This window comes from Anabas testudineus, chromosome 10 (genome assembly GCF_900324465.2).
Source record: "Anabas testudineus chromosome 10, fAnaTes1.2, whole genome shotgun sequence".
Lineage (NCBI taxonomy): Eukaryota > Metazoa > Chordata > Actinopteri > Anabantiformes > Anabantidae > Anabas > Anabas testudineus.
In genome coordinates, this window is record NC_046619.1 from 6,266,464 (window position 1) to 6,294,198 (window position 27,735).

Below are 27,735 nucleotides of genomic sequence, written 5' to 3' on the forward strand. Positions count from 1 at the left end.
TAAAGTCCAGAGCTCTCTGAGATTTTTGTTTTTTTCTTGACCTGCAGAGAGGAAGTAGGGCTCACAACCCTGACCTCTCACCTTCCACCCCCCCGGGCCAGATTTTCCATAAAGGACTCTGCGAGGGTTATGGTTTGTGGTGGTTATCTTCCCAGGGTCCAGTAAGCAAGAGACACCCCCACCATCATCTAATCATCTAAACACATAGCACATTTATCAGCAAAACACATAAACACAGCAGCTGTGTGAGCTGTTTAATGGTGTTTGTGAATACTGCATGTTTACTTGTGCAGATCTTCCTCCTCTTTATTTGTGTGGGTCAGTGTGCGTACGCAGTTCTTGCGCATGTTTTTAGTACAGTTTCCTGCTCCTGGAGATAAAAATCAGATGTTGTCAGTTTACAGTATCTTGAACGGAAACATACTGCACATAAAGCGCACTTCCAGTTACTGTATCTGTCATGCATTAGAAATTAATAGTACATATATGAGAGCAGAGGGAACAAAAGGAGAGTTGAGAAACTGCAATAGCAAAAAAAAGTGAGAAAAATAATTGGCTGGAAGACTGATGTCTTGCAGGAATTGTGACGTAAGTTGAGGTTTGATGCTCCCTGCTCCATTGCTCTTCTTATCACTAACTGTACGGCCCGCCTGTAACTAAATCCGTGTGTTTGGATCATCACACAAACACATACAAAGACACCCGCTCCCACACATGCTCGCACTGTTAATCACTGGGTTTCTCAATTTGTACCTGACATGTACCCTAACGCCCGAAAGCTCAAAAAACAAAAGTTGATTATCGTAATAGAATAGACACAGCTAAATGTTTTTACATTTCATTAATGCAGTATCAAGTGAAGCAGCTGTCTGCAGTGAGTTCGATGCCTCCAACACCAAATTTGGACTTTTCATTAAAGCTCTCATGCAGTTTTGCAAGTGAAATATTTGCCAATTCCTGCTGGAAACAAGACCTCATCTGATCAACAGTGCGTGGTCGTCATCGTCTGATTCTCCTCTTCATCACACGTTTTCAACAGGAGACAGATCTGGTCTGCAGGCAGGCCGGTCCAGCACGCACTCACTGTGCCTGCGAAGTCACGCTGCTGCAGCACGTGCAGAGTGAGACCTGGCATTGTCCTGCAGAAATATCCACTGACTTCCTGGGTGAAGATGCTGCCTCGATGGCGACATGAGTATCTCTAAAAATGAAAATGTACCGTTCGCCTCCGTGTCAATCATACACCGATTCACCCTCATCCCATCACAGTTACAGAGAACAGTTGAGAACATGACCTTCCAGCGTTTTTCCCCCAAACAAGCAAAAACATGGCCTCATTAGGACTCATCTGTCCATCTGAAATGTATGCATAGCTCCCTCCTTCCGTAATAACGGGCAAAGTCCTAACTCCTTTGCAATCCTGCATTGAAAAATATTCTCTTTAAGCTTAAGATCAAAGCACTGTCTTAACTGAACATAGTTACTTTCCACTGTGGTGAAGCAGAGACTGTTTCTTTTTCTGTCATGGTTTATTTCTGTTGGCCAGCGTGACACCATAAATTTCTGTTTTAAGTTGTTGTATGTCATGACTAAGGGCCTTTGGCTTCCCTTTCTGTATCTGTGTGTGAGAACAACTGTGCATACCTGGCATGCCAGTGGAAAAACACAACATCATGATTTCTGTTTTAGAGTGCGTATCTGCACATTTTAACAGTTATGCAACATGTGGCACATTCCTCATATGCTGCATGTAGGCAACAGTGGAGCTCTTCAGCTGGGGCCCTCAGAGTCTACTGCTTCCCGCCTCAACTTCATCCGTCATCTTCACCGTCAACTTTCCCACGGCTATTACAACGTGTCACATCTTGATAGATACTCAATGGAGCAGAGTGCGCGCACACGTCCAAACACACGTGTAAACAGGGGCGAGCACATTGCGTGGATTCACGCGAGCCGGGCTGACATCAAGTACGTCCAGTTGCACCAGTATTGAAGCATAAGATGCTGCGTGTGCACGCACACACACGAGGCACACGCTGGAGTGGATGCATGCACACGCTGTTGATCAAAGGAGCTGTGATGTAATCAGTCTCCGAGCTTTGCACGCATCCCTCATTAACTTTCACCAGAGGCTTTAATGAAAACCCACTGGAGGGAATCTCCGCTTTCTCTCCCTCTTCCCTTCTCATCTTCTTGTTCACTCCCTGCAGTATCTGCTCGTCCTCCTCCTCATTCATCTTTCACACTGTGCCCCCCCCCCGCTCCCTTCACTCTCCTTGGCTGGCTTGACTTCCGTTGAGAGAGAGAGTAAATATTTCCCATGGCTTATCTGACCACTGGCAGAATGAATATGGCACAAAGTGCGAAATTCTGATAATTAATAAACAGACTGTTGCTCTGGTCACAGGCCCGAGGGACACTGAGGTTTTCCAGTTTGATACCTCAGCACCCTCCTCACTATAGTCAGGTAAGACACGTGGCTGTGTGTCTGCAGTCACCGGTGACATGGCTATTACTGTAAAACACAGCTGGACAACTCTGGTGTAGACTCTGGTAGGGAGGGGAAAAAAAGAGGAATAGAATGAGGCATGAGGAGCTCAATCGTCTCTTGCTCTCTCTCTGTCTGCAGGCTGGCTTATGTCCAGGTAAGTCCAGCCCCTCAGTAATGATGAAGAGGTGACGTGGTGAAACTTTGCCTGTTGTGCAATCATCAAGAGACTCTTGGGGGCTATAAGACCCTCTACCTCATCTGCTTTCTCGGAATCTCTAGTCTGGTTTCTGCACGCCCCACAAACACAGATGCACAGATTTGGTCCGGGCTGCTCGGCTGTGAACAATTCTCTCAGAGAGTTTGAGGAGTTATTGTAAAAGCATTATGGACAAGAAGCACTGACGACCACTAGATTTCTTGGACTGGACACTCCAACACTTAACGGTAAATGTAATTCTTTAAATAGGTTGAAACTATATGTTGAGTCTGGTTTGATTTGATACCAGGTTACATTTCATTTCATAATGCATAGCATCTCTCTTCTACAGCTACCTCAGCTTTCTTACTAGTTAATTATTCATTTTTTCACTGGGAAAAGTTATTTGAATTCTCTTTTATTAATTATGTATTGCTCTGCTGTCTGGTGGATCATTATCAGTTTCTGTGACCGAAAATCTAATAAATCCAATATTTAGTTGACAATTTTCTCAATTTGAATCCTACAAAAGCTTTTTTTTCATCCGTTAATGCAACATAAATGTTTCTGAGGACTGCATCCACCTTCGTTTGTATGTCTTTACAGCCTCACTTCATGGTGTAATGTATTATTGCTGGGATTAGTTATGAAGCAGGACAGTTAAGAAGCTGCCGCGCCAAACGAAGATGATCATGTAGGGAAACTTTTTATTTGTCCAAAAAAGGCTGCTGACTTTTTCAAATGCTCTCCTGTGTTGTTTCATTTCCAGTGGACCTTGGAAACCTGTAAGGAGAGAAGTCAAACTGTGTGACGCAAGGGTACATCCAGTTCCATAATGGCCACCCCAAATAATTTCTCCCTTTTCGACTCCAACTCCAGCTTTTACTCAGCAACAGAGATTGATGTGAATACCTCTGTGGTCCCCTCTGCTCCCCTCTGCCAAGACTGGCCTCCTGTACCCATGACCACAGTGATCGCCGCCATCTACAGTGTCATCTGCGCGCTGGGAACCATAGCCAACGCTCTGGCGGTGTGCGTGTTGGCCCACGGCAGTGCCTTGAGGAGAACTGTGGCTAACACTTTCATGCTGAACCTGTGTGTGTCAGACCTGCTGTTCCAGCTGTCTCTCCCGCTGTGGGCGGTTTACTACTTGCGGGGCTACAGCTGGCCCTTTGGCCAGGCTGCCTGCAAAATCTGCGGAGCTCTCCACAACCTCAACCTCTACGCGTCGATCTTCTTTATCACATGCATGAGCATAGACCGCTATCTGGCCATCGTGCATCCCCTCCGCTCCCACATTGCACGAGACCCTAAACGGGCCACACTTGTCTGCATTGTGGTGTGGGTTCTAGCGTGTGCTTGCTCAGCCCCAAACATGTTTTTGAGGCGCATGCATTATCTGAAGGAACTTGAGGTGGAGGCCTGTGTGATTTTCTATCCTGATGATACCTGGTATAAGACCCTGGCCTGGATGAAGATTGTCCTGGGCTTCCTCCTGCCACTATTTGTCATCTCTTGTTGCTACTGTGCTATTGGGAGATATTTGTTAGCTGACACAGGGCTGGTTAGGACGCAGACTCCTTCCCACCCCCTTAAAATGCCCTCTTTTAAATCCCATGAGAGCTGCAGTAAACCAGAGAGACCACCGACCCCTTGTGTGAGCCCCAGCTCCAGTACGTGCCGCTCTCTGGAGGGCCGTGGGCTGGAGCGGGTATTGTGGACAGTAGCCTCCGTCGTCCTGGCCTTCTTCCTTTGCTGGTTCCCCTTCCACTGCGTGACGTTTTTGGAGGTGCTTAGGAGCGATGGCCGGTTGGACAGCTGCTGGGTAACCTGGACCATCCAAACCCTCACTCCTCTCACCCTTTGCTTGGGCTTCTCAAACTCAGTCATCAACCCTGTGCTCTATTGCTTCATTGGGAACCATTTCCAGGATCGTCTCGGGGGTCTCTTCAAGGGCTTCTGCGCTTGTTTGAAGGCCCGTGGGGAAATTCACAGTCAGAAGAGGGGCTCATTCAGCACCAGGCTCAGCTCGTTCTCCAGAAAACTCAGTGACCTGAAAGACCTGGCCATTGTGGAGCCCACTGGCTCTGCTTAGCTGCCCCAAGATGGGAGACTATCCCTTTTTTGTGCGCTGGCTTCACACCCCAGAGAATGAAAGTCAAATGACTGCTGAACTCCAATAAGCATGCATGTGTGAGAAGGAGCTGTTTCTGACTCAGTCAAATTCCACTGCCCTATAAAGCCAGACAAAAGTAAAAAGGAAAGATGAAGCTGAGAACCAGTGGCCCCCTGAAACATGTAGCACACAAACATAACATGTATGTAACTCCTTTCTAGACAGATTCATTTTCTCTCTTGCTTTGAACACAGTGGCTTCAAGACACCATGGACTGTATGGTTACAACAATGTGAACGGACTGACTAATACTTGTAATGATGAAGTCACATGAAGCTGCAGCTCTACTCAGTTTCAGGAAGCTTCATATTGAGTTTCAGCACGTGCGAAGTGACTATATGATGATTTCTTTAAGGGCAGCTAAATAGCACTAGAAGCGCTAGAGGACAACCCAGAAACACGACCACAAATGAAAGATAACATGATGTTAACACAGGATGTGCAAATAAGCAACTGTAAGCGCTTTTTGTTAACAAGTTCTCACCATTCACTTACTATGAACCTAAAAAGTGATGATGTGTCCGTGCTGTGTTCAGTGTCTGTTTCCAATACCTTCAAATGGCCTATTGCAAGTTTAAAAGGAGCAGGAAAACCTTCCTTAAACCTGTAAAGAATCAGGGGCAGCTCCTCTGCTAAGCTAGAGTTACCAATCACAGGGCTGAAGTGATTTCTACTTGACTAGTAGGCGTTTGCAGCACTCTTATTTATTGTACTGATGTTTTGATGATGACCTGTGCAGAGTGTGTTGAAATGTAGGAGACCGTAGCAGAGCAGAGCAGAGCAGGGAGAGGAAGTGCTGGGCGGAGCAGAGTGGATTCAGTTTGAGTTGCATCCTATCGCACTAGCTCATATTGCATTTTGTAGCTTTAATGGTTAACTCTTTATCTCAGTTTGGAGTAACATCATATATTTATATGTTATGACAGAAGCTTAAACAAAGACTCAGTCACTAATCCATATTCTGCTCTTAGCTAACTCCAGAGTATTACACGTGTAATCATGTTAACTGTACAGTTTCTATCTTATTATTCTGTAAAGTCAGTTGAAGAAAGTACAAACGACTGCATTTGTTTGAAGAGAAATAAAGTCAACACACCTTTTTTTTCTGTAAATTCCACTTGTTTGAAATGATCCTCTCATATATTTGTCCATCATTTGGGTCCAGTTCCACATGCTGTGGTTTTGGTGAAGCCCACTGCATTTACAATTTAATATTCCTTTCCTCATTCTTACCCTCCAACAGCTGTGAGCTTCCCCCACCTGGGAATGAGAGTGCTGGTATTACCATCGGCCCGACAGATGGACATTCAGCCGCCCCCGCCTCCTTTTCCTCCTCTCCGAGAACGCCTCACATGGATTCCGTACGTTATCCGGGCCAGATATCATAATGTCATACTAATGTCCATACTGTGCGTTCCAGTCAGGCCACTTGTGTTGCTTGAGGGAGACGTCAGATAATCAATGATGTATCTCTGTCTGCTATTTGTGTCCAGTATAGATCCACTGCATTCTGCATTGAAGCCGTCCTGCCTCTGTGAGCCGAAAGCCAATGGAGTGTGGTGCAGTTTTGTTTTACAGTGGCGAAGGCCGTGACATTATTACACACTAGAACACTGAGTAGAAGTGATTTTATTCACATCTAAATGTGCAATTGTTGGAACATTTTCTGCTTTATACTTCTGAAAATGATTTTACAGGTTACAATACCATCTAAAATGTCCATCCAGACCTTACTTCAGGCTACTTTTTCTTTTTAATTCCTCCAAAGTTTGCCACTGGATGGTGCTAAAGTGCTTTAGAACAAATGAATAAGATTCTCCTGGCTGTGCACCCAGACAGAGCCCCTAAGTCCCACCGCTCATGATCTTTCTGAGCCGTGGGAAAGAGGGCTTTGACACAGACTGATGACTCATGTAGGCTACAGTTCAGAATGTATTTAAAAAAAAAAAACAGACATCCTCAACAAATTCTGCATCAAGGAGAGCCACGAGCTCAAGGATAGATCTTAGATAGATGAGTACTTGTTGGTCTGAAGGTCTCTGCGTGGTCGTGATTGTGGTGTGAATGACTAAAATGCAATAATATGCATCTCAACACGACAGATTAAGTTGAACTGCTAAACTGCGCTGTGATACCAGCTCGGTGAAATGTGTGCGGCATGTCACTGCAGCAAAACATTCAATATTTTAATCAGCAGATCTTTAATTTGACACAACAGCACGTTCAAACTGACAGGACAGATTGCAGCATGAGCTCTTGTTTCTGCTCCGCAGTATGTTCAAGCTCACATCTTGGTTGGATGGTGCCTCGCTCCTCTGTGGAGCAGGTGCGAGCGTCCTTATCACACGTTTAATAGAAGACGGATTAGTGACATGTGACTGAGAGCATGTGTTAGACAGTGTGGACGCGTGATGACAAAGAGTAGGATGACAAAAGTACAGGCGTTTGTTTGAAACGCCAGGAGACATACAGCTCACTTGTCTGCAGTAAAATACTGTATCATTTCAATGTGACATGTTTCCATTTAAAAATAAGAGGAGTCGCAGGTTTTCTGCCTTTAGTAATGTCAAAGTGGTAAATTAGAAACTATTAAAAAGCACAGCTGGGATATGTTTGTTTGTTTTTTTGTTTTTTTAGTTTTGCTGCTGGTATAAAATAGAAAACGTTGCGAGTATATTTAAATATTACTTAAAACTGCATTAGCACTTCAAGTACTTGGGGTGCTGCTACTTTACTAAATGTCACTGCATTTAGCAAATACAGTACTTTTTATGTAACTAATGTAATTTAACTGTAGTTACTTTTAGATTGAGGTTGCACTGTATGATAAATATAATAAATACAACAAGTTGTTAAAGATTTTTGGACTTGGAACACACAAAAATAAATATAGAAATGTATAAAATCAGTGTGTAGTTGAGGCCATATGTCATATTTTTGATGTCTTTAACGTAAGAGGGTATCAAACCTGACCAGGTTTGGGTAGCCCTGGTTTAAGTACTGATTTATTCCTGTACTTACAGGATCTACATGCTACTTTTTCTACCAGTGGATTTTGCACCGCAATCTGTTTATTGCTATTCATGGAAACTGTGGTGAAAACAGACGTCGTAGGCAAACCTCTGTTATTAAGAAAACAAAGCGAGGCCTCTCGATAATTGAGTTGGAAAAACAGCAGAAGTCACTGCAAATGCACAATACACGTGTTCCGGTGTGGCACGGAGGGTATTGCTTTCTTTTTTATCCCTCTCTTGTGCTTTCTATTGTTGTGGAAATTTTCAGTTACAATCTTAAGTTGTTTCCTGCCAAAAAATACAATCATTTCCTGAGATGTACACAAAGCCACATTTTACATGTGTGCACATGCGTGGCTTTTAAGAGAAAGAGGAAGGCTGAGAGGCAAACCATAAAGGTTAGAGGTTAGACTGAACTGCTGTCATTCTGGCTACGAAAGTGGAATATCACTCACCAGCGTTCAGCCTCCAGAGCAGACGGCAAGAAGCAAACATCAGATGAGAGGCAGGACAGCTGCCTTACCTGGGCTCCCAGTCTACAGCATGTACAGTGAAGACCAAAAGACTCGCCTGCAGTGAAACGTTCAAGCCAAGTAAGAGACAAAAAGGAGAGTTTGCACTTGGAAGCAGAAGTGAAAGCTCATCTGTAAAAGGAGCTGTTATGGAAAATCTGGCTATCTACCATGGACCTATTGGCAAAGAAGAGGGGGAGCGGCGGCTGGCCCAGGACGGCCGGGATGGGTGCTACTTAGTCCGCAACAGTGACTCTGTGCCGGGAGTCTTCTGTCTGTGTGTGCTGTGAGTACAAACATCTCTTTCTCCTGCTTCTTTAGGACATTGCTGCAAAAAAAAAAAAAAAAAATCACATCTTATTTTCTTTTGTTATTTTCTTATTGAGCCTCTCACACTTAGTCAAATTAAAGCATAAAGTCACGTAGCAACTGAGTATTAAGTGAAATCAAACCATCTGAACCACCTGATTCTGAGCGTGAAATCTCACAGGAGCAACATGTGGGGACAAATACTTTTCATCGAGCTGTTGAACTGAAGGTCACAGGTGTGTGTGTGTGTGTGTGTGTGTGTGTGCGCGCGTGTGTGTGTGCAGGTGCAAAGGATTCGTCTACACATACAGACTCCACAAGGATGAAGCAGGCTCATGGGCTGCAGAAGTGAGACATTTTCTCTTTTCTTGTCGTTATCATCATTATTACTGTATAGTCTTTTCACACCCCTGAAACTTTAGTGAAATAGCAGAACAGCTGCACGCGCTTCGCTCGGCGTGCTTCTAGAGGTTGTTTGGGTGCCAGCCTAATTCAGGAAGCTGTGAATTTGAAGCAAACATGCTTTTTTTTCTTCTAAGTGACAGCACTGAAAAATGGGTGCATTTCCTTTCCTTTTGCAATAACACCCACTGAAATAGTCTCACCCCCCCTTTCAATCCAACCCCACCTCAAATTTAAGATGCCACAGCGTCAGCATATGCTCCAGAGATGGGAAACTTGGAATTGCATTTGACAGCATTTCTGATGGGATATGTAATTGAGCACTGAGGTTTGGCAAACACCCAGAGATTTGAATGTATAGAGACATCTGAGGGCTGTGTCTCCCTCTCGACAACTAAGCTACACGCTGTTGTAACTACATTTCACCCTCGCTCATGTTCACTGACAGTATCAAGCCAGCAGATAGGAGAAAGACTTACATTACACAGATTCCCCGTACAAGCTCAATACCAGCTTAAATTATTCATGTGCAAATATCAATCACTTAATAATGAAATATTCTTGGAAATGGAGGTAACACGTGGCCGGAGCGCTTTGCTGTGGGAAGAGATCTGTACATTTGATTAAGTGATTTCAAAATGCAGCATTTTTCACAGCCTGACTGAGAATATATAATATAATAATCTTTACTTGGCAAAACTTGTATCGTGGTTTAACGCTTGGCATTTTAGTAATATTTTAATGATGGACAATTGAGGCGTTATTAGAATTAGAGCAAAATCCTCTCAAAGGTCCTTGATAAAATTGACTCAGTAAGCCACACATAAACTCTGCTGCGACAGACGCCGATTTTCTAAACAACATATTTTATTTTTGCTTAAGCCACGGGTCATTTCTAAAAATGATCTTTGTGTTATTCTGTCAGGAGTAAAGCTGCACAGATAACGAGATACGTTCAGTCACAGATAAATCCTAAAATAAGTGCTTTGTGTTGACTAACAAAATAAAAAAGCCCAGGGGAGTGAATGCTTTCAGAGGCAACTGCATCCTGAAATTTCTCAATTTAGCTTTTAAACCCCTCGAGTATATTTTCCATTTTGGTCCTCACTACTTTTACAGTAATTATACATTCACTTTCTTTTATAACACCTTATTCACTGATACATGTTCTGTTGTTGTCATAAGTACAAGCTCACTGAGAGTCAGTGGACCATGTATATAAAAAATTACTGGCAGGGTTCCCAGCCCGTCTCTCTCTGCACGGGGCACTCTTGTTTCTGTCTCTACTTTCAGCGTATCTGATGTCTTTTATAAGGTGAATCTGTGAGAGCTCATTTCAAGACGCCGCTGTCCCGTACTCTTCATTTCCCCCGTGGGGTTTGATGTGGCGACGGAGACGGAGATGCTGAATTCAACTCTTTTTTTTCTTCTTCTCCTTCTTCTTCTTCTGTTTCAGACCACTCCTGGCGTGCAGAAGCGATATTTCCGGAAAATCAGGAACTTGATAGCAGCTTTCCAGAAGCCTGGACAAGGAATTGCCATGCCTCTGCTCTACCCTGTCACAGCTCAGACACGGGCACAAGCACACACAGAGGCACAGACACCCAGTAATAGCTTGTCACCGACACACGGCAGCTCAAACCCTCACCACCACCAGCAGCAGCAGCAGCAGCAGCCGCTGCATGCTGCTCAGGGACAGAACAACAGAAAAAAGAAGGAGGCGAGACAAGCTTTTGGGTAGGGGCAAACCCTTAGCTTGCCTCAGACTTAATCACAAACAAAGAATAGTTGCAAAACTGCATTTTGCACGATGTGTGAAGTAAATGTCATTTTTTTCTAATTAAGCAGCTCCTGCTTGTAGCAGTCAACTCATTTAGGCTCCAGCCCTGAACTCAGATCACAATCTCTCTTTTCTTCTTTCTGCATATGCAGCACGGAGAGTGCCCTCATAACTTTCAGTGGACGCAATGTAAAATATTCAACTGCTGAAACATTAATATCTATTACTGCATCCATAAGTTGACAACAAATATTGTGCTCTGTTTTCTTAATGCAATTCAGCTGTGTGAATGGCAAAGAAAATAAATGATATCGGTTGAAATAAACTCTTTTAAATGAGGTCACGCATACACAGCAATACACACCCGAGCCTCCGTCTGACATATAATGTGGAACGAAAATTCAATTTGACATATTGAAGTACTGATTTCAGTGGAGAGAGTGCTGACTGCTAGAGAGGGTGGGGGTGTCTGTCATTCATCTGATTGGCATTACTTGCTCCTCATGAAAAATATGAGAGAGACAGAGGGAGAGAGAGAGAGAGAGAGAGAGAGAGAGACTCCATTCAGCGCAGACAATTCTTCAGTGCAGCCGTCTCCTAGCAACCGGACCCTCCATCTTTTTACTGCCGAGATGAGGTTGGACAGTATCTAGTGGAGCATATGGTTTAGAAGGGAAGGTGCATCTCAGCCGATCAGCAAAGTGCTAGTCAGGAAGGTATATCACCTGCTCGCAGTCAGAACATATGCATTGTGCGGCTCTGTCATCCACAGCCCAGGAGAGAAACACAAACAATTAATGGTGGGCAGATGGTGGAGTGACGGTGGGAGGGAGGCGAGCGGGGGATAGGCAGACGGACGGGGAGGTGGATTAGTGGTAGCTTGATTAAAAAAAAAAAAAAATAGAAAAACAAACAAACTTCTTTACTTTCTTTTTTAACTTTTTTTTTTTCAGCGGGGAGAGGCTTGGAAGTGGTTCACATGTAGTCTGATTGGCATTTCCTAATGAGAGGAGACAAGCTGTAGCAAACGGTGCAGCCAACTCCAGGTCCTGCCCCTTCTGCACTCACCACCCACTCGCTGAGCCTCAGCTGTCACATTTCTTTTTCCCTTCCTCTGTGCTTTTTTTTTCCCTCTCTCCTCCTCCTCCTCCTCCTCCTTCTTCTTCTTCTTCTTCTTCTTTTCTGACAGACACAGGTTTCTCATGCATATCTCAGTTTGAGCCATAATGATGGGTGATAATGACAGCACAGATTTGAAAGTTACAAAACTCTCAGAAACAAGAACAAAGAGCACACAACAAATGTGCGGAGGGAAAGGCGCAGACAAGACAAGCGTGAGGGTGCGAGAGAGAGAGAGAGAGAGAGAGAGAGAGAAACAGAAAAATAATAAGCAACAATGCCTATGAAATCCCAGAGAGCAACTGGTAATTCACACATAATAACTTTAATCAGCATTGTAACCCAATAAAGTCAGATTTTTCAGCGAGAATATTTACTATAGCCATGTATAATTCTTTGCAAAAATGTAACTGTTTTTCTATTGATTAACAATACTGACACTTACTTATGAACAACAGAATTTCCAGTTGAGCACTTTTTTCAGTGTGAAAGCACTGGCTATGTACATTCTTGATTTTAGTATACACACTCATACAAACTACTGTTGGAGCACACCAGAGGCAGAAAAGCCCAGGAGGTTCCCTTCTCTAAAGGGGAGTGTCAGAGTCGACAAGGCCTCTCTTACACAATATGTAAACGATAGTATATCCGAGGTAAACCATGTAGGAACTCAAATGGCAACTGGAGAGCTCTTGATTTGAGTCATGAAGAGGATTATTCACTGGCAATCCTAACGTCTTCATCTCTACAGTTCAGTGAGTTTGAACAGAGCGTTCAAAATGATGAACAGTGTTGAAACAGCAAATGACAGACAGTCAGTCCAACAGTCAGTCAGTCAGTCGGTTGGTCGGTCGGTCGGTCGGTCAGTTCCAGGCCAGTCAGGATACAAAAAGCAAAGCCACAGCCAAACCACACTGCTTGTACCACTGTTAGAAATTGGAGAAACTGGACGATAATAATAAAATACCATCATTTTGTCACAATTAAAGGCATTTGGAACTCATTTTTCCCCCAGTCTCTCTTCTTGTTCTTCTTTGTTGTCGTCTTCTTTTTTTTTTTCATACAGTATAGAAACAGTAGAACAAATCAGAGTAGAGTAGAAACAGGCAGTCTTTGGTGGGGTGGGGGGCTGCTCGTGTGTCTCTGTTACCTGCCCCCCACCTCGCTCAGTGTCATAAAGTGGATGTTGGAAGGGCAGTCGGACAGCTCCGGCTGCTGCTCTATAGGCAGGGAGTAGTAGCCGTCGTAACCCTGAACGCGTCCTCCGGACAGCAGCTGCTGCTTCTCCGCCTCGGTCCACGCCCTGCTCCCTGCATCCCCTAAATCCACCCTCTTCCTCTCCTTCTCCCACGCCCCCTCCACCGCTCTCTTCCTCGCCTCCTCCCTCACCCGTGCCCTCTCCTCCTCCTCATTTCCGCCGTATCGCACACACAGGCACAGCGCCCCCTGCTGGAGAGTGATATCGGCGAAACGCCGAGTCCTGCCGTTCACCGTGGCGCTCATCTGAGACACGCTCACGTTCACGCCGCTCTCCAGGACACGCCCCCCGACTCCTAACCCTAAGGCAAGGTCTTCCTCGATTGGCCGGGACTGGAGGAAGTGGTGAGTGTCACAGCCGTGCACAGTGAAGCTGAGCCCACTGAGGTGAATGGCGCCATTCAATATGGCTGCCACGCGGCGGCTGTCCTCACTAGCCACTCCAATGACTTCTGCACCGACTCGGCCGTGGGACACAGCAAATCGGATGTTGGGGCCGAGAAGAGATGGTTTGGAGCTGAAGGGAGGAGGCCGTGTTGGCCTGTGACAAGTTGAACCAACAGGCTCTGAGACCAGGGGTAACCTGTCCAGAGAGATGAAGCTCCTTAACTGTCTCCGCAGCTCACACTGGATCCCCAGAATTAACTGACAAAAATAAAAAAAGACATTAGTTAGCAATGAGTAACACTGGTTTGATTTGGCTAAATAATAAACTGAGCATCTTATGATAGATTATTAAGGTACTTTACATTGGACATTTGAACTTTCTGAAACAGGAAATATTGTCGTACTGGACACACGCAAACTAGCCTTTTACCTCAGAGTACATTTTGTCAAGTCACAGCAGGAAAAGCAAATGATTAAATGGATGTTGGCTGAATTCTATTTAGCTGATATAGTTCTGATGTTCATGCTGGCTCAGTGTCAAACGGCTTACGGGGACAGAATTGAGCCATTGTTCATTTTATTAGTGAAACCTGTGCTTTTCTTACTTTTGACAAGTCAAAATGTCGCCTGTGAAAAGGCCTATAGCATGGCCCTAAAAGTGACAAACTGAAGTAGAATACAGCCATTACTAGCGTTATTACTTACACCTGTCTTGGTATGACTTGTCAAAATGTCTGTAGTAGCAACATGCACGAGGACTGGGGGTATTCTCTAGAGTTTAGGTAGATGGAAATATAATTCAGGGTGTTTTTTATCACCCTATACTCTGTCATGGAGACACAGTGTTCAACATTGATTAAATAAGTATATAAGTAACTGCGGCAGACTAAATAGTTTAAAATGTATAAATAAAATCCTTAAAAGAATCTTAAAACGACTCATTTCAGCACGCCACTCTAGACACGTGACCTGTCGTACAGACCACGTAGAGTCACCTACAGTAAACAGCATGACTTTGGATCGTGGGAGCATTTAAAGGAAATCCGCACAGGCATGTGGTGAATGTGTCAACTCCACTCATTGACTGACAAGTTCAAAATGATGACCTTCTAGCTTTGAAGTGCGAGTGCTGCCCACATTTTGTCATACTGCATATTATTTACCCTCAAAAGTTACTACTATAATTTAGCCAGCTACTGTAACTGAATAATAATAACTGATAATTAATCTCTATAGGGAAAATCTTGTGGACAGGCAGCTACATTTAAAGCACCATGGTTTCCCTTGTTCAATGACATGTCAACATGTGGTCAAGAGGAACCAAGAGTCAAACCACTCACCTGTTACATGGACAACTGCTCAACCAACTAGCCCTTTAAATTACATAAATGACTAGTGACATCCAAAAACAGCATTGCATATATTTAACCACTGTTCAACAGAATAACTAAAAATATGAATAAGTACAGTTGACTGGGGTTTGTAGAGGTGAAAGGCTTACCTTGCTGGAATCCCAGTCTTGTGTTTTGGTCTGGGTCTTCATCAGTTCATATGTTTGTTCCATTCTGCCCACTTCAGGCTTCGGGAAGCCCGGGACAACATTGTGTAGCTGGAAACCAAATAGCTGTAGCCAGCTACCAATGTCTAGACACACACATGCACGTACAGAAAGGGAAAAATTGAACAGGGGGAGAGAGTTAGAATATAATGTGTATACTGTGAAGCAAACAAAAAGTCATAAGGCCAGGAAAACAACACCTTGTACAGGAAATCACACAATATGTATGAGCATAATATGTGGCAGAGATGTGGCGGCTGTTGCTTCCCTCACAAACAGAAAAATGTGACAGGCCAAATGAATGTTTCATTAACCAGAAGGACATATGCCCCCACCACATCCTATATTCATCCTCCTACTCTCCTATTCCATCTCTTTCTCTCGCACGAGTTTCTATTTTGTCTCTCGGGGAAACAGTATGTTCTTGACAGACACAGGGAACAAAACATAACAGCCTGTGTTAAAAAAACAAAATGATCAGAGGCATGGCTGTCCTTTCTGCTGCCAGTACATTCCGTCTGTCACATCTTCTCTACTCTGTCACACAGCTCACCTGTGGTTAGCTATGTGCCCTACTCACTCACATCTTTATGGCAGATGTTTCCCGTGTAGGTGTGTGTGTGTGTGTGTGTGGGAGTAGGTGTTGCTGAGTGAGATATCTGCCATATCCATGTGAGAGCTGTAGTGGGGCAGTTCGTGCTGTTCAGTCACTCAGTAATTCAGTGTTGAGTTGGATGTGTAAGGCTCACCTGTAGTAAACTGAGTCACCTCCTCCACTCTCCCCACTGGACAGTTGTTCTTGAAGGCGTACAAGTTAAATGGCTTTGGCTCCTTGCTCAGCTCACTCCACAGTTCGTGGTTTGGTAAAGTCCATCGGCCGGCTAGAGTGTCGTAATCCCGCCTGCCCAGATGGACCAGCCGTGTGAGAGGATCGTACAAGCCTCCATGGAAGCCAATGACAAGCTGGAAGTCAGGGTTGGTGTCCTGATAAACCTCTCCATAGGGGGTGTACAGAATCTCTTTGACCAGTCGCCCCTTGCTAGAGAAAACTGCCCTTGGACTGCCCACGCTGTCGCAGGCGACATAGTACTCCTCGCCGCTGCTTAGCTCCATGGCGATGAGATGGCCCTGGAGGTCGTAGTATAGTGATGTGATCAGGTTGCTGCTATGATTGTACAAGTGGCTGACTCTGGTGGGGTGTGACAGGTCAGCGTAAAAGAACTGCAGCTGTTCGCCCTGGCTGGTCTTGGTGGCGACACGGCGACCCAGCCCATCGTAGCGGTACCAGACAGTGTGCTCGGTCACTCGATTGAAGACGCGGGTTAGCAGGCCGTTGGAGTTGTAGTCAAACAGGTCGTTTGCTCGCTGGCGGAGGAAGCCATCGTCATCCACAGTGTACTGTAACTCACCGAGGTGCGTGATGCGGTCTCTCTGGTCGTAACGCAGAGGAGTCAGCCTGAAATTCAACCAAACAGTAGGGGCATTGAATTTCTGCATGATATTTCATGGCATCCACAGTTGTTGGCTTGGTGATAAACAGATGAACATATGTTATATGTTCGGGCACAGTAACTGCACCAATTTACCTGGCACTGGTCCCGTGGCTGAGCAGATTAATATTGCCGTTGAGGTCGTAGCTGTAACGCCATTGAGGCCGCTCATTGACGGAGGCACTCTGCAGCTGGCTGTCTGCATCATACTCATAAGTGTAGCGGGTCACATTGCTGTCCACTCCAACCCTGATATCACAGGTGGTTGTGCGCCCTGCTGAGTCATACTGGATGGTCATCCAGTAGGCGATGGATTTAAGGATCTCATACTGGACCTCCACCACCTGCCCGTAGGAGTTAAATACCTTGGTGTGTTTCATCAGATGGGTCGTGATCACCTAGACCATCACAGAAAGTGGAGTTAGCCATGTGGCCACCTGAACACACACGCACAAAAATATGTCTGTGTGTCAAGTGCTTCATGGACCATTATTTCTGTATGTTTTAAAGCACTATTCATTTATTACTAAATGCAATTAATTTATCAATGCAAAATACCATTTAATCAAAAAATGCCCTGCTTTTAGTAGAAAACAAAGAGTGGAATGTATCAGTATGTTTAGTATGTTTAGCAGATAGTTGATAACTTTGTTTGCCTGCTGTTTGACGTTGGGCAAGTACTGTCAATTGGTTTTATCTGACCACAGAAGTAAAAATAGCTTTCTGTAAACATAAGTGTTGGGGGAGGTCAAAAACAACAGCAAAACCACCAACTGAAGTCAGAATCACAAACATCCACATTACCTGGTTGAGGTCATAAAAGATAACACTAAACTTTCCAAACTGCTCGACCCGTCCTGACACGTCAACATAACGATACAGATCTATAGGCAGAGGCGTCTCATTGATGACCGCCTGCATGCTCGTCACTCTGAAGTTGTTGTAGCTGTAGTCAAATCTTGCGTTGACCAAACCTTCCTCGCTGAAGCGAAAGATCTGACGGCTAGTCAAAGGACCTGTGTGGAAAAAACAGTGTGGTTTTTTGTGACCAATTCAAGTTTCAGAAACACTCATTGGCACGTACATCACTAATTTGCACACTGCACATGCAGCGTGATGGGCCACTGCACAGTTGTGGCCATTGCTCCTCCCATGCAAGCCTGCTTAATTAATTCAAATCAATGACTAATTCGACATCATTAACAGAGACACATGCAGTGCAATCCACTCAATCTTAACTATCCCCACACCTCTATGGCATTTCCAGTGGTGACCTTTAATATGGAGAGATAATGAAATCTAAAGACAATAGCCATGATGGGCCAATGTGCTCCTTAATGTCAGAACATCAACTTTAACAACACCATTCATCACCTCTGCTGCTAGCTACCACAGCTCACCCTCCATTTCGAAAAAGGCCTGCTAATGAAACACCATTACGGTGCTATTTGAGATGACTCTGATTGCAGTTAAAATGACTAAGTGTCTAGCTCTGGAGACTGTAGAGAGCTGGATCAGCATTACATCTTCTATTTTTATTTCTAGTGGAATGTTGATTCTAAACCTGCGTTAGTGGGGAAATGGCAGAATCACTGAGAGTGAGGTAGCGGCTTTTCTACAGCCCTAGGGAACTTGCAGTCTGTTGGTCTCGCTTCTCGAGCTGTCATTTCCCCAAGCTGTCATCTTTCCCTCTCCTTTTTCTGTCCCTTTTCCCTCCTTGCATACCTCTCTATATACCTGTCTCTCCTTCGTTTTGGTCCCTCACTTTTCCTTGTCTCCTCTCAAGGGACAATTACCACTATCTCTCCACTCTCCAAAGCTCCGTTTGTTCTGCTGAAATGAGATCAGTTAAAGGAAGGTGAGAGTCTATTCACAGTGAGGGCAAAGCGACACGCACACACACACTACATACAGCTGTGCCTCACCGATTAGTGACACCTGCTTATGGTGAACCAATCACAAAACCATGTAAAGTGAACCAGCAGCAGAGATGAGAGCGCTTTAAACAACCCTGGAAATACTCTGTAACTTGAGGGAACTGGTGAAGTGCATTAAGAATGAACTAATGTATCTGCTGCCACAGCTACAGGGGCGCTTAATAGTCTGGCCAGTACAAGGTAATATAAAGTGCAATGGCTTTCTAATTCTAACTAATTTTGCACATCATAAGTGGAACAGTTATTGTGTTATCAAGGTTTTAATTGATGCCCGCAGGTTAAGATTTTGTGATTTTCTGTCCTATGCAGAAATGCATGAGCACAACTATTAACACAGACAAGAGTGAGTGTATGTAACACAGATGTAGTATACCAACACCTAGCTCACCACATATTAGCTTTATATATACATACAATTGTTTACTTTGATCAGACAGCCTGGTTGCGAAGGTGGGGAAGAAATAGACTGCTCTGAGCTCGGGGGGTGGTCTCGTATTTACAGCTGCGGTAGACCACAGACTCTTCCACTCAAGGCTGCTTAGCCTGATTCACACTTCTAACTGGTCCTGTGTCAGTCTCAGATGAAATAGCACTAAGGCTGACTCAAAACCAGACTACAGAGTTTGATACTACCAGAAATCTGGCTGCAAAATGCACAGTCTTGTTACAGTACATGCGCTTTGAGTTGCCCCCAAAGCATCATATTTATGCTCAGATAGATCCTCTTAAATTATCTAGATGACTCATTGCACATTGTAAATATTTTAAACTTCTGGGTATGACTCCCTTTACTGCCTGTGCCCTGAGTGCTTGTGTATACGTACCTGTCTGTCTGTATCGTATGGAACTTATGAAGCCGTTATGGGTGAGATGAATGGTCTTCACGGTGCCAGAGGCCTCGTCATAAGTGAAGGTCACAAGGGTGGAGTCATAAACCACCTCAGAGAGCCGTGCTGCTGGTGTATACCTTCGAAGAATTGAATTGAATTAAATAATAAACAATATATATAAATAATAAATACATTGATAAGTTCTATCAAAACTGTATTTCAGTTAGAATATACATTTAAGCTTCAACATAAGTAAACATGTTTTGTCTCATGAATAATACAAAGATCCCCTAGGCCATTAAGGAACAAGTGTCATCATCCCTCAAAATTTCATCAAAATCAGACCAGCTGCTGTGGCTGTTATGGCCTTTCAAATCTTGAAAATGGGGCAGTTTATTATAGTCTCCCCATCAAGCCAATGAGTATTAAAAATGTTAAATGCCAGAACACTGCCCAAATCAGTCCTTCAACTTTCATCCAAATCAGATCAGTGGTGTCTGACATAGTCTGATGATAAAAATGTGACCTTTAATCAGACTTTCCCATTAGTCCAATCAACGTAATTAGTAAGGACAGCTGGATGTGTGAAGCATGTTTTGTGTCAGCTAGATGTGATTTAATGGAGCTTTTAAATTTCTGAGATTAGCTTTTAATTATAACACCTTCATCAAGCAAATCAGTGTTATGTCTTTATATGCCTCACTACAGTGCCAAGATGCATAATATCTCCAAGTTTCAATCTGAATCAAATCGGTGATGTAGCCAGAGACACTTCTTCCCACGCTGCATTGCTCTCCCTAAACAGACGGATGAAACCGAAAGCCAGAAACGTTTCTGCATTCTGCTTCATACCTGTAGATGATGCTACGTCCTGTTCCCAAGTACTGAGTCCTTAACAGCCGCCCATCGAGGGTGTAGTCCTGCATGAAGGAGGCCTGGCTGTCAGGAGGCGTGTATATGTTCCTGTAGTAACCAATCGACAACATCGACTGCAGGGTGTGTTTCACCATGCTGGGCATCGTCACGGCAACCAGACGGTCTGTTTGGTCGTACTCGAAGACGTAGCGCCGCTGGCTATGCAGGAGCAGCATAATAGACTGAAAGAACACAGACAGATGCACAGCAGCGTTATAATACTGTCGCTGTGTGGTTTGAGGAGTTTGTTTCTTTGTTTTTAGTTTTTTTTAAATTTCAATGTCATTCTGTGAAAACCTTTTATCAGTGAAACGTCTGCTCTTCTGAAGGGACCTTGTTTTTTAGTTTGAGGACAACTCATAGCTCAGTTATTCATTGAAAGCAATTTAATTCTTAAACGTAGAAACAGAAACAGATGATAGCAACAATTTTGTTTACTGCTGAAATTTTGAGTTTTGTTTTTCATACAACTTAAATATCTGTGTCCACAGTCTGAACTAAAGTAAAACAATGTTTTGGAAAAATCTCTATAACTTAAAGGTATAATATTATACATTAAGAATACATGGAATATTCATTTTGACATGGTCCTGTAATACAAGCTCCTTTAAACTCTAAAATTGTAACAGACTAAAACCTGACACTAAATATATTCCAAACTAAACAGAATTTCATTAAATATTTCGCTCAATTTGAAGAAGGAAATGATAATTTCTGATACTTTTCAGCTGTGTCACAGCTTAAAAGAACTTCCTTGTGTTTGAAGCTTTTATGCCATTTACTGAAAATCACATATACTATACATTATCTGTACCTATTTTTCAAAGCATTGAGTGTTTATGGTAAAACGCACTTTGTAGTAATGGCTGATTTCTTTTCCTTTCAACACTTCAAATCAACTTGCAGAGCCTTGAAACTCACTTGACTTATATAATCCATCAGAATGAGCATGTTGTCTGGTTTTATTTAAAAAGTTTGTACAATAACTGAAGTAAAGATGCAAACTTCAGTCTGCAAGCTTATTATCATAGTTTACCAAACTGAATGAGAACCATGCCTGAAAAAGAGGAACACACATTGGTAGTACAGTACTGTGAATTATTTTCATGTGCTTTCAATGTGTTGTTTTCATTTCCTTCAACAGTGAGTACCTTAAGTGTTAGTTTTGCTTTCTGTGATAACCTTGACAGAGCGAGAAAAGGAAGAGCAGAAGTGTTAGATTTTGAAGCAAACAAAGACAGTAATAAACCATCAACTGTCAAACTAATCTCAGCATTTTACCTGTCTATCACATCTCTGAATGTCTTTTCTATAGGTACGGTCTTACTCTGTCTGCGTATGTGTAGCTCCAGATCTTGCCGTTGACCCAGGCCCTTGACACCACCCTGTCGTTCTCATACTCGAGACGTTCAGACCACTCTCCGCGGTGGATGGCTGACAACAGTCCTCCGCCAGAATAGCTGATGTTTACTTCAGTGTATTTGCTACTGGGAGACCACACAACAGGTCGGCCCAGGGCGTCATACTGGATATGGAGGGTGAACTTCCTGTGGTCATCATAGATCTTCCCTACTCTGGTGTTCTGATCAAAGTCTATAGACAACAGGTTCCTGTTGTGTGCCTGAAAAGAAAAACAGTAAAATGTCAGCTAAGGGGAAAAACACAAAATAAAACCTTCTAGTTTCACTGCTTTAAAATCATCATAAATGCTAAATAAGGCCCCGGACATGCAAATATAAATGAAGTAGCTTGTCTGAGACAAGCAGAGATTTCATTAGTTTAGATAAATTAATTGTGACATTTAGAGCAAACCAGGGCTGCACAATAACAATGAACTGCCTGGTGAACAAGTGAGGTGCTCAGTCCTGGGGATTGCTAATTAATTAGTACACACCAGATAAAACGTCCTCCTCTTATGAAATATTCTGTTTGCGTGGTGTACTTTCTGTGATGGGGGAAAAAGAAGAGGTGTTGCAGTTGGCGTGTGATTCGGGGAAAGTACTGCTAACGGGTTCCAAGTCATTTACTCGCTCCTGATGACGTCATCAATCACTCAAATCATCCAACATGTTGTGAAATAACAGACTGAGGCACAGTTCAAACTGCTCCATGGTGTAGCTCAAAACAAATGTAAGATCCGCTGATTAGCTGTGGGTGCATTGCACTTAGAAGTGACATTTCTTTTTTACGTTTGATGGGAGTGTTTAAAGGTCAAATTGCACAATGTTGGCTTAACCAAGCAGACTGTGGTTGAGATGATGTAATTTGACCTATTCACACACTTTTCTTCCACTGCTTGCGTTTTTCCCAGCTCCACTGTTTGTTGCGTTGCTTTTATCTTTGTTTGGTTCTCAGTTTGGAGGACTGGATTTTCTGTACTGTGTTAAATGAAGAATTAGTGTTTTACCCTGAACCTGCGTTCATAAGTGCTGTAGTTGGTCTTGCTCTGTTCCTTCCTCTGCCTCCACTCTATCAGGCTCGGGGTGTGATCTCCAGGCAGACTGATGTTACAGCGGCTGGCGGTGGGACTGACTCCTCCCCCGATGCCCCCTGGGAGGAGGGGCTCTGTACTGAGTGACAGCTCCATCCCACTTGCCAGTGACACATGGAACGACCCATCAGCGCTGACTCTGTATGAACTCTGAGCATGTTCTGGGGGTCGAGCATATAATTATGGGTGGGTCAAACATCTACACAGTTGCATATGTGAAGATACTAAAAACCACACACGCACAGAAGGATGCAACTAGACACCAACAGATTAAAAAAAAGTGTGAAAAAACATTAGTCACTGTCTGAAAAAACAACCTTGAGAAAGATCAATGAGACAAAGTAGCAGACTACATGAACGCAGTGAATACATGTCTGGTTTTATGTATATGTCTGTTTGAATTAATTGCTTAAGTGACTGTTTTGAGTGTTATTAAACATTTTCTTTGCAACTGTAAAGCTGTACTGTGCATTAGAAAAATGCAATCAATTCAAAAGGAGCAGGGGAGAAGAGAAAGAGAGAGATGGACAGACAGAGTGAGAGAGACAGAGAGAAAAAAAGAAAGAAAGAAAAAAAAAGGGTGGGGGTAAGTTAGGTTTGTTTGTCCAAGACAGATTTTCACACATTGCAAAGGTTTCGCAGAAGCTGTTCTCTCATTTTTATAGCTATTGTTCTGAGTAAGATTTCATACAGAACTGACACATGCCAGTGTCGCTTTATCTCACATCTTTAAAATTTCTAAAACACAATTCATTTAAAAACAGCAACAATAATCTTAAAAACTCTTATTTTAATCATAAAACTTAACGCAGCTAATAAACTGGATACTAACTTCTATTCCCTCCACCTCTATAAAAAACTTTTTTTTTTTCTGTACATGTGGTTATTGTTGCCTCAGAGGCAGGAAAAGACATTGTGAATTTGTCGGCAGTGGAAGTAAAGAGGACACTTTAAAATAGGGGGTCATTTCAACTCTTTCCTGTCAGCTCTGTCACACTGTAGCACCGCGCACATGCTCGCGTACGTGCAAGTGTTTGTGTGTGTTGGAGCAGCTTTTCTCTCCCTGCAGTCCTGTCATGGTGACAACTGCTAGAAAGCAATTAGAGGGATGACATGAGAAGAAACTGCTCCCATGAGCGGCTTCTCCACTCCACTCTCATTTTCTCCTCTTCTCATCTCTGCCCTCTTTTCCATTTTTTTCCCATGGTCGTTAAGACATTTCACAAGTCAGTCGGATCTGTCTCTCCCTCTCTCTTTTTATTTTTGTAAATAAAAAAATAAATAGTGCTTTTTTTACTGCCCATTAGTCAGCTTATGTAAAGAGGTCATATCAGATTCATGTGTGAATATTTTATAAAAAAAGATAAATCCTTCATCAAAGCTGCGAGTCTCTTGCACATACAATACATCCAGAGAAGCTCATGAACAAGAATAAGAAAAATCTAAGTCAGGGAATCTGATCTGACTGAATAACAGACACATTATTTCAGTTTGCCACTCATTAATGTGTAAATATCACGATAACATTACAGGCTTCACTCTTTATGCATTTGTGTGTCATCCATGGTTTAGTCCCCACCAAGATGAGTCATAAGCGACCTTGTGGCATGTCTGTGGTAAAGTAGCTGGGGGCAGATGCATGATGGTGAGGCTCTACCTTGTCTGAAGGTGTAAATGGTGTCACTGGCAGACAGGTTGGTACTAGTGACGAAGTTCTCACGGTTGGATGCTTCAACTTCTACACGAGACCAGCGCTCCAGGTTACCTTGGAAACCGCTCACTTCACCCGTTGGGAGGGTGATGTTGGTCACACGCCCCTCACTGTTATACCTGTGAGAATATATGCAAAGATGATCATGTACAAGCACGTGCAGATAACCATCGTTCTTTGACAAATGAACACAGCCATTCACGCAAACATACACTACATAGGCCTTCTCACTCTGAGTCTATCACTGTGTTTTCCACTCTCATACACAAACATTGGCACAGAGAGAGTGTCAACTATGATTTATATGTGTAATTATCCAGCTGTGGAATTTGAGACAGAGATTGGTTTGCAGTCGGGAATAATTCAGACAGATGTGTTTTTCTTTGTGTACTATACAGTATGTTTGATACTAAACATGTGTGTGATCAAAGTGTTGCAGGCACGTTCTTCAGCTAATCAGTCACTTAAGCAAAGGCTATAAAGAAAACACAAATGCCCAGTGTTCTATAATGGTGGTGATGCATTAGCTACCACCAGATGGCACTCAGATTTCACACAACTAACCTAAGCTCTGCCTCATAATCATACACAGGCACATACATTCAATCCCATGTTCACACTAACAAACAGTTGAACAACAAAGCATGGGCAAAATAAAATAAAATAAAATACAGAAGGAAATATAGAGAAAGCAAATTCCAAAAATTAAAAGCACAGAAAATGAAGAATAAGGAGAACACAATAAAGAAAGTGATGTGTAGAGAGGAAAGAAAATACAAACTTACTCATAAACAGTGGTCCAACTGTTCTCATCACTTTTGGTTGCTAGGAGACCAGTGTTTCCATGGTAAGTGATGTGGGCGATGTCATGGCCTTGGGCTGACACTTTCCTTAGTGTTCCGCTGTTGCTAAGAGACAGCCAGTACACCTGTCCACCAGGTAACGCTAGCCAGAGCGGCACTCCATGAGCATCTCTCCTTACCTGGAGTCCATGGCCATTGCGACACGTCACCGCAGACAGCTGACCATCGGTGCCGTAAGAGAAATTGTACAGGAAGTGGCCGGTGATCAGGTGTTTGGTGTACATGTGGGAGCCATTCTGTTAAAAGGAGACGAGAGGCCAAAATGACGAGGACTGGGTGGCAGCAGCTGTTTATAAATACATTACCAAGTCTAAGTGTAAAGTCTGAGTAAATAGGCTAAAATTTAAACTTGACCGTGTTACTTTGTATTAGTTATTTGCATACATGGATGAGTATTATTTCAGTTTAGAATGAGAGTGAAGTGAAAAACAGTCTCAACTTAATGTTAGTGAGGACAGTTAGTAAGCGGCTGGATAGTGTAGTGGTAACATCACAACCATGCAGGAGGCTGGGGTTCAAATCCTGGCTGCGGCCTACCGTCATTAGGGGTCCTTACGCAAGACCTCCTTACGCTTATCCTGCTATTGCCTTGTACCTTGTAAGTTTCCCTGCACCTTCTAAGTTGCTTTGGATAAAAGTGTCTAAACATAATTGTAAATGATGGTTAGTTAGCTTCTTAATAGATTAAACATGAAACCATGTGGATTCTGTATGAGTATTTAGTAACAGCTAACCTCGACATAACATAAATGTAATAATGTGCAAATCATAGTAAACACAATATAACTACTTGAATGCAGAAAAAGCAAAAAGCTACACTAAATTCTGAGAAATTGATGTACACTGGGACAGTTATGGTGTGTCTTAGTCCTTTTTTCAGTCAGAACAAATAAAGCCAAGTATCTGGGTATTTTATATGCAAATAAACATCTTTTATAGACAGAGCTTAGGCACTGTGTACCTGGCTGAAGAGATAGAGCTCCTGATCCAGTGGGGAGCTGATCTCCACCAGTCCAGCTGGGCTGGGTTGAGGCTGGTTGGGGCTGACTGCTCTGATCCGGATGTTGCCCAAATCAGCAATGTACAAGGTGCCATTGGGGGCCACGGCCAGAGAGGAGGGGGCTTTGAGACGAGCATCACGGGCATAGCCTCCATCTCCTGATAAAAGACAGACGACATTCTTTTTCCAGTGATAAACTCTCAATCAAAAATTAAATAAAATAAAATAGCAAGTGGAAACTCATTGACTTACAAATATATGCCATTCTCTAGAGAAGGAGAGAAATCACAGCTGATACACAGATGATTTGCAAAATGTGAAGATCACATGGTAAGTATTTATCAGTTTAGCTCAGGACTCGGACTTGTTGGGATGCCGTAGTGTCCCAGTGGAGTGGATATGACCACCTTCATAGTGACCTCAGCCTTATCAGACAGTGGTAGTGGATGACTGAATGCATTCAGATGTCTTTGGTAGCCCAGCAGGATAATAGCCGGGTGAAGCCCTTTAGATGCTGTCAGCAGTAGGCCAGGGGCCTCTGATGGGACTGTGCAGTCAGCAGGGTGGCAGTTTATCTCTTGACAGCATGTGCATTATGTGTGTGTGCGTATGTTTGAGTGTGTTTCTGTGCGTGCATGTGTGTATTCGTGTCTGTTTGTATTTGCGAGTGTGTCCTCACAAATGAGTGCATGTTCAAAGACACAGTGTGAGTGTTTATGGTGAAGGGATGGAAACGGAAAGCCTCTGAAGAGAGTAATCATCTGTTAACAGCAAGACATGATTGAAAATATGCAAAGTACAACCCAAGAAATAGGGATGGTTACAGCCCATTGGCTTGTGGCATGGGAGAGACACTTCCCTCCATTTTGAATAGAAAAAGAGACAGATTTTTATGAGCAGAATTAAATGATAAAATCACATCCTCTGACACTTACAAAGAAAGCATGGCTTAACCATCAAAAAAACATCTGCTTATTTGTTTGGCCCTTTCCCTCTTCCCTTTATTACATTTCAGGTGCCCTTCCATGATACACCAAGCAGTTAAAACCTTCAGCGGCTAGACGAGAGTTTCTTCTTTCGCCAGCTGTAATTTGAATGGATTTGAAAGGTTTTTCTCAAGCTGGTTCCAACTCAAATTTAGCTGGAGGTTTTTTTTGCGAAGGAGCTATGAATACAAATACATCCCTGCATGCACACATACACGTGCACCTGCATGTCCAACACATACATTCATAAATGCAAATCGCACGCACTTACTTTTCCCTGGCGCCATTAGAGGCAGTCACTTCTTTCCTGT

At 43.3% G+C, this 27,735-nt stretch overlaps 3 protein-coding genes across 3 annotated transcripts in view; 2 read left to right on the plus strand and 1 right to left on the minus strand.

The window, feature by feature from the left end:
- Window positions 1-2,780: 2,780 nt before the first annotated feature.
- Window positions 2,781-6,097, plus strand: LOC113160258 (type-2 angiotensin II receptor-like). The gene is made up of 2 exons (XM_026357423.1): window positions 2,781-2,935; window positions 3,457-6,097. Exon 2 carries the CDS (start codon window positions 3,523-3,525, stop codon window positions 4,780-4,782), a length of 1,260 nt encoding a protein of 419 aa, XP_026213208.1. The 5' UTR covers window positions 2,781-2,935; window positions 3,457-3,522; the 3' UTR covers window positions 4,783-6,097.
- Window positions 6,098-7,848: 1,751 nt separating this feature from the next.
- Window positions 7,849-13,002, plus strand: LOC113160259 (SH2 domain-containing protein 1A-like). The gene is made up of 3 exons (XM_026357424.1): window positions 7,849-8,675; window positions 8,983-9,046; window positions 10,557-13,002. The coding sequence occupies exons 1-3, from the start codon at window positions 8,539-8,541 to the stop codon at window positions 10,839-10,841; spliced, it is 486 nt and encodes a 161-aa protein (XP_026213209.1). The 5' UTR covers window positions 7,849-8,538; the 3' UTR covers window positions 10,842-13,002.
- Window positions 13,003-13,114: 112 nt separating this feature from the next.
- The window catches only part of tenm1 (teneurin transmembrane protein 1), a 148,856-nt gene continuing 134,235 nt past the window's right edge, over window positions 13,115-27,735 (minus strand). Inside the window, exons 27-38 of the mRNA XM_026357422.1 lie at window positions 26,400-26,596; window positions 25,361-25,674; window positions 24,522-24,694; window positions 22,781-23,025; window positions 21,701-21,994; window positions 20,311-20,555; window positions 19,453-19,595; window positions 17,496-17,707; window positions 16,788-17,089; window positions 15,951-16,657; window positions 15,145-15,287; window positions 13,115-13,901 (exon numbers count right to left, since the gene is read on the minus strand). Coding sequence (XP_026213207.1) covers window positions 13,146-13,901; window positions 15,145-15,287; window positions 15,951-16,657; window positions 16,788-17,089; window positions 17,496-17,707; window positions 19,453-19,595; window positions 20,311-20,555; window positions 21,701-21,994; window positions 22,781-23,025; window positions 24,522-24,694; window positions 25,361-25,674; window positions 26,400-26,596 — 3,731 coding nt within the window. The 3' untranslated portion in view covers window positions 13,115-13,145. The remainder of the gene's footprint in view (window positions 13,902-15,144; window positions 15,288-15,950; window positions 16,658-16,787; window positions 17,090-17,495; window positions 17,708-19,452; window positions 19,596-20,310; window positions 20,556-21,700; window positions 21,995-22,780; window positions 23,026-24,521; window positions 24,695-25,360; window positions 25,675-26,399; window positions 26,597-27,735) is intronic.

Coding starts and splice junctions, on each gene's coding strand:
- LOC113160259 (XM_026357424.1), top strand. CDS start 8,539: ATGGAAAATCTGGCTATCTACCATGGACCTATTGGCAAAGAAGAGGGG. Junction 8,676..8,982: donor GTCTTCTGTCTGTGTGTGCT/GTGAGTACAAAC, acceptor GTGTGTGTGCAG/GTGCAAAGGATTCGTCTACA. Junction 9,047..10,556: donor CAGGCTCATGGGCTGCAGAA/GTGAGACATTTT, acceptor CTTCTGTTTCAG/ACCACTCCTGGCGTGCAGAA.
- LOC113160258 (XM_026357423.1), top strand. CDS start 3,523: ATGGCCACCCCAAATAATTTCTCCCTTTTCGACTCCAACTCCAGCTTT.